This window comes from Stigmatopora nigra, chromosome 1 (genome assembly GCF_051989575.1).
Source record: "Stigmatopora nigra isolate UIUO_SnigA chromosome 1, RoL_Snig_1.1, whole genome shotgun sequence".
Taxonomy (NCBI): domain Eukaryota; kingdom Metazoa; phylum Chordata; class Actinopteri; order Syngnathiformes; family Syngnathidae; genus Stigmatopora; species Stigmatopora nigra.
This window is the reverse complement of record NC_135508.1, coordinates 17,263,654-17,274,143: the sequence shown is the minus strand read 5'-3', so window position 1 is coordinate 17,274,143 and position 10,490 is coordinate 17,263,654. Positions and strand designations below refer to the sequence as shown.

General features: G+C 41.0%; 2 protein-coding genes across 2 annotated transcripts; both read right to left on the bottom strand.

The window, feature by feature from the left end:
• Nucleotides 1-78: 78 nt before the first annotated feature.
• eed (embryonic ectoderm development) lies at nucleotides 79-3,704 on the bottom strand. The gene is made up of 12 exons (XM_077726534.1): nucleotides 3,539-3,704; nucleotides 2,910-3,062; nucleotides 2,699-2,791; nucleotides 2,386-2,451; nucleotides 2,141-2,266; nucleotides 1,975-2,056; nucleotides 1,808-1,899; nucleotides 1,587-1,720; nucleotides 1,418-1,523; nucleotides 1,178-1,336; nucleotides 588-661; nucleotides 79-512 (listed from the first exon to the last, which is right to left on the bottom strand). The coding sequence occupies exons 1-12, from the start codon at nucleotides 3,656-3,658 to the stop codon at nucleotides 386-388; spliced, it is 1,332 nt and encodes a 443-aa protein (XP_077582660.1). The 5' UTR covers nucleotides 3,659-3,704; the 3' UTR covers nucleotides 79-385.
• Nucleotides 3,705-3,754: 50 nt separating this feature from the next.
• Nucleotides 3,755-10,045, bottom strand: pwp2h (PWP2 small subunit processome component). The gene is made up of 22 exons (XM_077726546.1): nucleotides 9,861-10,045; nucleotides 9,420-9,532; nucleotides 9,250-9,344; nucleotides 9,082-9,181; nucleotides 8,862-9,005; nucleotides 8,301-8,436; nucleotides 7,995-8,230; nucleotides 7,768-7,911; nucleotides 7,628-7,698; nucleotides 7,420-7,556; nucleotides 6,980-7,128; nucleotides 6,754-6,901; nucleotides 6,513-6,663; nucleotides 6,018-6,198; nucleotides 5,804-5,951; nucleotides 5,610-5,718; nucleotides 5,402-5,467; nucleotides 5,105-5,323; nucleotides 4,840-4,990; nucleotides 4,697-4,771; nucleotides 4,113-4,179; nucleotides 3,755-3,917 (listed from the first exon to the last, which is right to left on the bottom strand). Exons 1-22 carry the CDS (start codon nucleotides 9,876-9,878, stop codon nucleotides 3,825-3,827), a joined length of 2,751 nt encoding a protein of 916 aa, XP_077582672.1. The 5' UTR covers nucleotides 9,879-10,045; the 3' UTR covers nucleotides 3,755-3,824.
• Between the last annotated feature and the right edge of the window lie 445 nt (nucleotides 10,046-10,490).

The following is a 10,490-nucleotide window of genomic DNA, read 5'->3' as shown; positions in this document are numbered from 1 at the left end:
AATCAGTTGCATCCTGATCTACAGATCAAATGTAAATCAGTTGCATCCTGATCTTTAAGTCACACAAAATAATGCAAGTTGTATATAAAAAAATAGGTTTATTCAAGTCCACATACAGTACACTCAAACAGAAGCACCCTACAGAGGAAAATGACTTCCTACATTAATATTACAGCGTAACTACATAAATTGAAACGTTTCTACGTGATTACATTTAATCTCGCCAAGTAACTCTTGGCTGTGATTCCAGGAAAAATATCTTTTCCATCACGTCAAGTTATGAAAAACATCAGAGAGGAATGTAGGAATTGTTTTATACATCATAAAAAATAGGATTTTACTGCAAAAAAAGAGAAAATGAAACAGTTGATTGGGTTGGAGCCAATCAACGTTGCCGGTCCCAGCGCCAGATAGAGGCGTCGTCACACACGGCGATCAAAATACTGCTGTCGCGGCTAAAGCTGGTTTGACGGATGGCTGACGTGCATTTGGGGAGCGTGAGCGTGGTCGACCTACACATGAGACCGGGACACTGTTAGACATGGGAAAAAAAGAAGCAACACAACCAATTGCCTCAATCAACTCACTTGGCTTTGTGTGGATCTTCTACTTCGAGGTCCCAAACATAAAGTTTCCCCACCTGGTTACCCAAGGCCAACATCTGTCAGGAATAAGGAAAGATGAGCTCACAAAGAAATGTAAAAAAAAAAAAAAAAGAAAAATCCAGAATGCAGTAAATAACTCATTGTGTTGAAGCTACCGAAATTTTGCAAGGTATGCACTTGAATTAGAAATGTTTTCTTTTCAGATGCAGCATGCTGTGTCCACATATAGCTGCATCCATTTGTACAGACAATGGCGGAGTGAGTTCAGAGTAAAAACAGCATGAAGCAATAATTTATGCAGTGTCCAAAGCCATAGGAGACAAGACAAATGTGGTACCGTGACCAGAATAAAAATGCACACAGATGAGGTGTCCACTACTTACTATGTGGCAGGTTTGTTTAATGGTGTGCGTACCAATCGGTGACCTAAACCTTTTTCATCAATAAACTTCTTTTGCGTTATGTGTCCATACATGGTTTTGAAAACATCATGTGACAGTAATTTTGCAAACTGAGGCTGGAGTGTGGATCCGATTTGCAATACAAAAATGACTAAAACATCAAAACTTCACCTTCTGCCAAAAGTCCATTGAGAAGCGCATGTACCAGATGTCACACTGGCTGTAGTCGAAACGTCCGAGAATGGTGACGTTTGATTCGTTTGGTTTAATGTGATCAATGTCATCCTCCATTTTTCCTGGTTTCCAGCACACGATGGCATTTTCGCACGACTACAGGGAGACACATAAAAGCAAGTAAGCGTGGTTCAAGGGAGACCCGACCGACTCATCAGCCTCAATTTGAATATGTACTTTTGAAAGAATGAGGTCGCCAAGCCACCGCACGCAGTCCACGTAATTTCGGTGAATGTCCCGTGTGGAAAAGTCGGGAAAGTGAATTTTCTGTGACACGAAAGGCCTGAAAAGAAAACAGAATGGTTGAAAAACAATCAGCGCATTGTCAGTTTACTTCCGGTGTTACCTGTTGGTCTTTGACGGGTTGTATTCATAAGATCCACGGATGGCCTTTTGCATTCTCTCAGAGTTAATTCGCCAAAGTTTAAGGGAGTGGTCCATCCCACATGACATTATTTTTTCGCCCAGGAGGTCAAAGTCCTAAAGTGGGATTGAAAGACAAAAAAAAGTGTGGCTTTATAGTTTCTATGATTGAATTAAGAGTGAGACAGAGGAAAAAAAACTTACAGCACTCAATACTTCATCTCTGTGACCTTCCACTCCACCAAATATGGCCACTAATGTGTCTGTCTGTATGTTCCACAGGCGAAGGGCGTGATCTGCAGACGCACACAATTTCAAGGAATTAAAACAAAACTTACGCAAGATTCTACCCCATGGTGATGAAACTGTACCTTTGCTGACTGATAAGAGAAGATTTGGGTCCCGAGGGTGAAACTTGAGCTCATTAATTGCATTTCCATGACCTACATAATGCTGCGTAAGAGAAAACCAAGGATTTACTGAGAAAAGTTATTGCAAGTATGTCCTTGCAAAAAAAAAAAAAATAATAAGGCTAACCTTGATACACTGCATCGTAATGTGGTTAATTATGCGAATTATTCCTCGCGACCCGGCTACAGCCAACAGGGGGTGACTAGTGTTAGTGTCGTATGTCCATGCACACGTGTAGAAGTTCTCATCTGCCTGTGTGCATTCCGTCAAGAAAACTGTCCCATTCATTTTCACTGCACTATACAGCAACTTCTACTACTAAGACAATACAAGTGACTTCTAACAAAGCAACTTGATGAGAGCAAGGATACATCAGCATCAACGTAAGACTGCAGGAGTCGAATTTCTCCTTGAGAATGACATTCATAAAGTGTAACCTGGGGAGAAAACAGCATCCATTACTATTTCCTTTAATGATCAAGTAAAATAAACATAACACAGTATACTAGTCACAATCCATTTGTCTTAAAATCTTAACTTGAATATCCCAAGAAAAATATGGGCCATTGAGTAAGTATGAGCAGGATTTTAGTCAACTGTTAGGACTGTGACTCTCTTAGTCCTTCTCACCCAAGACTTTAGTGGATATATATTAACTGTTCAAAAAGGTGCAAGATTTATTACCCTGTTGCTCCCGACTGTGGCAAACACTAGTGGGTCTCCCTCCTTACTGTGCCAATTGAATTGCACTCCAAACAAAGGTTGTCCGTGGTCTTCCTGCAAAAAAAACAAACAAACATCAAATGTCCTGTTGTGAAAACATTTTGCAGGCACAATGTCAGCGACAGGACAAGGTTTTTGGAATAGGAAAAAAATGAATTCTGTGAGCTCTCACTCGTAGGCTGTTGACGCATTTGAAGGAGTATCTGCATTTTTTGGATTTCCATTTGCCTTTGCCCCAACTCTTCCTGCCTGGTGCACTGGAGGTGTTGGTGGGCGTGTCGGGGCGCTCTGCGTTGGTGCCACTTTCAACGCTGACAGCATCATCCTGATACACAACATAAACTAACCATTAACATGACTCAGTAGAAGAATCAAAGCCAATAGATGGGTAAAACTACTCTGCGCACATAGAGTGAACAAGGACGCTAAAGGATCATTTACTCAAGTTGAAAAATTAAAAACATTTTGAATTGATATGAATGCTTGAATTAGTTATGATTAGGGTAGTAACTTGTGCTAACAAGTGTGCTATAGCTATCACCCTCGATAATTTTATTGTTGTTGGGACCAAAACTATTACAAGAGTTTTAGCATTTTGCAAATTACAGAGAAGAATCTCGCTCTGTTTTAAAGACATGTTCAAAGTCAACGCGAAATTATTTTTTTTCCTACTTGCACAGGGAGTCAAGCTAGCTGCTTTTCATTATCGGCTACTGTAGCACGAGGCTGCTAAACAATTTCAGTGTTAACACAATTGAGACTCATGTCGTACGAGAAACAAAACCACAGCTGACCACTTACGTTCTCATCTCCTGACAAATCTGGGTTACTATTCTCATCACTGCTTAGCTTATGTTTCTTCACCGGTACTTCTTTTCCCGCTTGAAAAGGGGACTCAGACATGTTCTTATTTTCCCTCATGTTACTGCAACTCCGCCTTTTCCGCTCGGCGGCTTCAGTCGCCGCAAGGGCTGCTGGGAAGTGTAGTTCGATTCCAACACGTACAGATTTCACGTGAAGCTTTCTGTACTACACATGTAATACACATTTATTTAAAAAAAGGGATTACAAATAATTGATACACAGTTTAAAGCATCTCTGACATCTCTTTATCATCTAGAGAGACCTGGCTCATCTCAGACAGTTGTTCATCCTCCTCCTCCTTGTTCTCCTCCTCGTCCTCCTCCTCCTTGTTCTCCTCCTCCTCCTCGTCCTCCTCCTCCTCCTCCTCGTAATCCTCCTGCTTGTTCTCCTCCTCGTCCTCCTCCTCCTTGTTCTCCTCCTCCTCCTCGTCCTCCTCCTCCTCCTCCTCGTAATCCTCCTGCTTGTTCTCCTCCTCGTCCTCCTCCTCTTCGTTGTTCTCCTGCTCTGCTACCCTCTTCATGCCCCTCTGCTTGGACAGGGCCACAGCATATCGAATATTGTACAGGTTGAAGTCACAGCTAAGGAAATGGAAAGAACATTTGGAGTTAGCTTCAATATGTAAATCCACGTAAAATATAGACTCAGAGTTGAAGTCTGTTATAGTAGTTATGGTTTCCCTAAGAAATGGAACAGTATTTTTTTACATGACACATTTCCTATCAAAAGCAACAGAATGAGACTTCTATCACTAAAAGCACTGCATTTTCCACCCAATAAAGGCCAATGTCAATAGATGGCCTATATTAAAATGTCTTCCATATACAGGGTATACCACATTATAAAGACACAGTAGGCCCAGTACTAGTAGTGGTGGTTGAGGGTTGCTTTATGCATCCACTAGAATGGAGCTACGCTAGAAAGAATACACCATACCATTGTTTAATTTAAACAATACTGATTCATATATAAGACGCATCGGATTGTAAGAAAATGCAAGTCTTTTGGGTGTTCCTCATAGTCTGGAAGATATTCCAGAGTAAAAAAGAAAAGATAAATCATGGGTTTTCACCAAATAATGATGATGATGACACTTACAGTTTAGATAGGTTGTCCCAGTGTCTCTGGATGCTTTTCTGCAAAGCTTGCAGTGTGGGCAGTACAGCTACTGACCTACAAACCAAACATTACTGTGATATCTTGTTGTCATCTCATCGACTGAAGTTGTGGCAGTATCATACCTGTTTTTGAGCTTTTGTCCATGAAGCATGAGTAAGCTTTGAGCCCACGTCATGTAGAACTGCAGGTGACCTGACTTTTCCAAGCATTCTGCTATGAACCCGAGCAACTTTTCAATATAAATGTCAGGCAGTGTGCCACAAATGACTTGGACTGGAAGGGAAACATGAAATGTAATGTTAAATTACCAGTAATACAGTTTAATTTTTTTTTAAAACAGGTCTGGCACTATAGCCATTGTAACCAACCCCACTGCATTGCGCTCACTTTGGTTATGTGGCACTGCCTCCAGCACCTCTTGTTTAAGGGCTTTTTCATTGAGACGGAATGCCAAAATAATGGCAGATGTCCACTCCTTAAGCCGCAGCTGTGTGCGTATGCTGGCCGGCGTTACGTCCAGATCGAGGTCGTAGGGGTCGAAGACGAGAGACCCATCAAGGGAGTAGATGAGTAGGCCCTCGGTGGTTGTGGCTGCCCAGCTGCGCCCTGGAATGACAAGAATGGATGTCTTTAAACCCTAGGTCTTTTCTTCAGACACCCAAAATGGATTATTCTGTCACATACCCGTTGGAGAGAACCGCAGCGAGCTGACGCGAATTTCTGGCTTAAAATTTCGAGAACTCATATCACCTTAGGGGAAAAATGCAAACAGAATGTTAAGCCTCTCTAAGCATTGGACCACATCACTCTAAAACTACTACATATAAAAAAATAAATAAATTGAAAATTACGTCAATAGTTATGCCTTGATAATCAAAAGGTGACCTCTTACCCTTCCGCACCCCTGGGAGACTAATGCTGACCCCGTCTTTGTCGCCCGCACCCTCGTCCACCAGAGCGAGGCTGCCAAACTCTGTCATTTTACGTCTATCTAGAAACTCCTAAAAGTAAAATGCAAGCACTTCCATCAAACACCACTGTTTCCATAATAACAAGATAGCTATCAAGCTTAACGTGGACCAATACCTCCATGCCGTCAAACGACAAGTTGCACGAGACCTCAAACTTCTTTAAGAGCAGTTGTTCCTTCACGTTGTAGATACAGACAAATTTGGACTGGCCACCAGCCAGAATGGACTCCCCGTCCGCAGAGTAACAGAGTGATGTGAAGCACCTAGATACAGCCAACATTAAATGTGAGCATAGTGACAAAAAGAAGGGATGCCGTTTTGGCTCTCACTTGGCCTTGGACAGGGTTTTAGCAGTGACTTTATCAGTTTCCTTGCGACCCGTCTCCAAGTCATGACGTCCTGCTACAGAGCCAAACTGTGCAGCAGTGTTGGGGTTCCAGAAAGAGATTTCACCATTCAGCGTAGCCACCGCCAACTCTTGACCATCAGATCGGTAAGCTACCGACATTGCTGAGGTGACAAAAGAAGCCTTTTAAATGAATTAACATAATTTGGCACAATTCCTATGTAAAGAAATGTCCCATTTTTGTGTCTAAATTGTTCACATTTGAAGTTGTTTTCCAACCTTTACTGATACACAGTATAAATAAAAAATAAAAAATGAGATATTTTCCACTATTGCAAAGAGCTGTTTGAAAAACAACCCTAAATAAGAACTCTTAAGAATTACAGACAATTCCACGCCAGGTATTAACCAAATTACCTCAAAATGTAGTATAATGAAACAAGACCTGCTAATTTTAACTTGAATTATGATTGTTTACCCTCACAAGTGAGGCTAATCGTCTCCTTCACTTGCCAGCTGTTCATCATGTCCCACATTCGAATGGTCTTATCCCACGAAGAACTGGCTAGAATTGACTGAACTGGGCTGAAACACAAGCAACTCACTGGTCCCTCGTGACCACCTAAGACCTAAACAACAAGAACATATGCAGGGGTCTGATAGCAATTCCAAATTAAATTCTTAGGTCTTTACCAATTCAGAATATACAGTTTGCGCACCTCCAGCAGTCTTCCGGTCTGCATTGACCACAGAAAGATCTCAAAGGTATCCTGAGCCCCAGCGCTCACCAGTTCTCCGCTAACATCGACTGCCAGGGAAGAGAACTGCGCAGGCCGAGGCGACGTGAACGTGCGGAAGTTCCGGTACCTTCAGCAAAGGCGGAATTAGAACTTTACACATGAACCGTTGATACCTGTTTTCTGAATAATCATTACGATCGGGTACCTGTGCAGGTCAAAGGCTCTAACTGTCCCGTCCAGAGAGGCGCTGACTACAACAAAGCCACTGGAGGTGAAAACGACATTGGAGATGCTGCTAGTGTGTTCGGTGAAGGTGACAAAGCAAAGGCAGCTATTGGTGTTCCAAACTTTGACCTAATAACAATTGAGACAAATTAGCCAACCCAGAGAGGACATTAAAGCAAGCATAATATACAGTGTGCAAAATTGTGTATGATTGCATATATTACCATTTTAAACCATATCACCCACCCCAACTCCAAAATGGCCTACAAATGATTTTGGTGGAGGAAATTAACCACAGATACGTACACATGGTGATCCTTACATGAACAAACTTAAAACAAACCACACAGTAATTTTAACCTATCTATAAATGGGCTAACAATTGCTATTCCACAAAAAGTCTACTTTTTTCAAACGTACTTTGCCATCATCTCCTCCCGTGGCAATGTACTGCCCGTCTGGCGAATAAGCCAGCGACGCCATGTTGTTGAAATGTCCCTGTTGTTTGAAGACGTACGATTCACTCTGCCACTCCCACACCAGAAGCTGACCCATCCCTGGAAACACAGCAGCATTTTACAACATGCAAAAGTTACGTGCCATGGTCAAACATAACAAAAATTCTTACCTGAGCAGCCAAAGGCAATCCAGTCGCCGGAACTGTTTAGCGCCACTGAAGCAATTTTTTGGTCTGATATACTATAAGAAAACATTTGAAAATCACATATCCCTCTCACAAGCATTCACAGTTTGTGGCCGGTTTCCAACCTGAGTGAATGAATGAGGTTATAATCTGGAAGTTCATGCAGGTGAAAGATTCCAGACGCAAAACCTGTGACTAAGATGTGAGTGGCTTTGTGGTAGGCTGCTGCAGTCAGGTTGTTGAAGTCACGCTCCTTGTTGAAGAAGTGTCTACGAGGGTAAAGGAGGAAACCTTTAAAAAGTGCATCACATAACAGCATCCTGTAGAGAAGTAAGACTGCATATTCACATACTTGCTTATCTGCTTGTATCGAACATTTTTTGTTTTCTCCTGATTTTTGGACGTTTGAGTCTTCCCTCTGATGACTTGCCCCTCCTGGGTCCCGTCCGCTTCCTCTTCTTCCTCTTCGTCATCCTCATTCTGATTCGGCATCTTAGCTTTCTCATTTTTATTCTTTAAAACGAGGGCGTCCAGCTCAGTGTCACTCTCCCAGATACACAGAGTCCCATCCTGGCTCACTGTGTAAAGCTAAGGTCCAACAGACAAAATGTGGCAGATCATAAGTATCCGCCTAATAGTATACAAAAAAAAAACTTACATCCAGACTGTCTTTCTCAAAGAAACATCCGACGATAACATCTTTGTGTCCACCCAGTGAGTAGTAGATGAGATTTGTCCAGCGTTCTGCACCGAAAACCCACGTGGACATGTCCTTGCTCCCCACTACAAAACACCTGGTGAAAAATAGGAAAAAAGGGAAGCACAGCTGAATGTCTGCAATCCTATGTGGTGCTTGCTAAATTGACTGTTTGATTACTTAGTTTTATTTATTTAATTAAGTTGGATTTTAAAAAGTATTCATTTAATTTTAAGTTTTAAAAGATTGGCTGCCATTGACGGCAATAGATGTCCAATCCAGTTTGACTGGGAGGTTTGGCAGCAATTATTGGATGGCACAGAAACGTGATCACTCAATGCCAGCATTAACAATTGAAATGGATTGGGTGTCTTTAACTGTCAATGGCAGTGAAAGAATTCAGGACTAAAAACAATTTATTCAATCTTTTTTTAAGAGCACCACCACAAAATCAAGGTTTGAAATAATGGATCCTGAAATATATACAGGTCAAAGACAATTTGGGATGTGGCTGTGACTTACTTGGAATCATCAGTCCAGTCGATGCAAGTTGTTTCATCATAAGGACCATAGTAACTCTTGTCCAACACAAAGGCATTGAATTCCCTCTGCTTGCCAGGAGCATGGTAAAGTAACGCAACATTCTCCTTGGTGACAACAAATTTCCTGTAAACCACGACATTGTATATTATACAAATTGCTGTGGTTGCTTTCACTGCATGAATCCATCAGACAACTTTACCTGCCATCCGGTGAGAATTGGATGCTGTGGACAGGTTTGTGGAAGTGAAAATGATGAAGGACAGCGCGTGTGATGAGACTGATCAGCAACGCTGCACCATCTGTACAAAATGATTTTTTTTGTCATTTAAGGTTTGTGTTTAAATAATAAAGACATGTGTGAACCTACCTTCATCCACCACGATTGCCAAGTTCCCATTTGGTGAGATCCCTACACTTGTAATGTTTTTTTCAGTGGAGTGAGGTAAAGTTTCTGATGTATTGCTGAAGGACAAATTTCATGTTCATTCCAGTTCATTTGAGTGTTCAACAAATGGGACGCGCATTAATAACACTTACGCTTTTAGGTCAAAAATGGAGAGTCTGTTTCCAACAGGACTGACTACAGCATTGCCATCCTTGGAGAAACTTACATTTCCTTGACGATAGACAGCTCCAAGCAGATTTGAAAACTTGATGGGGAGAATATTTTTATTTATATCTTTAAAATGTTTAAGAATTACTTGTTCTAACGTAAAACAAGAATACATTACAAAAATGTTAGTGTATTTCCTACGCTTTAATTTGTCCAAATGGGCTTGTCATCTTTTATTATCTACTCGGATGATGACACTATGTAGTATAGACAGCCACATCGGCCGAATTAAAGCGTATATAACTGAATTCAACATTAATGTAGTAATTGTGACATATAAAAAAAGGTAAACTCAGTCTGATTGACATATAATCACAATTGAATCTCTTGTTTTTTTTTTTTGCCAGGCATGCTTTTTTACTCACCTTATAGGCGAACTTCATTCTGCTTAACTGTCCCAAAATTGATATACTGTATGATCAGTATAATTCTTTATAACTCTGAAATGGAAAAATCACTAAATGTCCTAACACACATGCTTATTCATTCAGCGATGCTCGCACGTGTTTACGTTGTGTTGACACCTAGAACATCCGCATTGGGTTGAGTCAAGAAAGTTAACTATAGCGCCCTCACATGGCAAGGAAGGCCAGCATTCGTCCACTGGAGGGAATGTTGGGCATTGCCAAAATTAATTTTAGAGCTTATTTAATCAGCTTTTAGGTAAAAGGAGTTGAACTTAAATGAGTGTGTGTGGAAACAAAATATGTGGTTAAAATAGGACCGTTTATTGAAACTATTCTCCTGCAGGTGACACACATTATTATTTATATGTAGGGTCACCCTATTATAACTACACACCATACTAGGTTTTTGACCTTGTACAAAAATACAAGTACACCAGTACAATTATGCACATATGACAGAATACAATGCTACATAATGCAACAATAACACTCAGTGGTCACAGCCGAAAACAATTTATGTAGAATTTAATTCTTCAAAACTGTGGCCAAGACTTCATGTCCATTAATAAGATTCCGGACTGAACCAAA

What these genes read in the sequence shown, in the direction of transcription:
- eed (XM_077726534.1), bottom strand. Translation starts at nt 3,658, where the DNA reads ATGAGGGAAAATAAGAACATGTCTGAGTCCCCTTTTCAAGCGGGAAAA. An exon ending in CCACAGTCGGGAGCAACAGG is followed by an intron (nt 2,452 to 2,698) that starts GTAATAAATCTT and finishes TTTTCTCCCCAG; the next exon opens with GTTACACTTTATGAATGTCA. An exon ending in CAATGGACTTTTGGCAGAAG is followed by an intron (nt 662 to 1,177) that starts GTGAAGTTTTGA and finishes TATTCCTGACAG; the next exon opens with ATGTTGGCCTTGGGTAACCA.
- pwp2h (XM_077726546.1), bottom strand. An exon ending in CAATTCTCACCGGATGGCAG is followed by an intron (nt 9,006 to 9,081) that starts GTAAAGTTGTCT and finishes CGTGGTTTACAG; the next exon opens with GAAATTTGTTGTCACCAAGG. An exon ending in AGACCGGAAGACTGCTGGAG is followed by an intron (nt 6,664 to 6,753) that starts GTGCGCAAACTG and finishes CTTGTTGTTTAG; the next exon opens with GTCTTAGGTGGTCACGAGGG.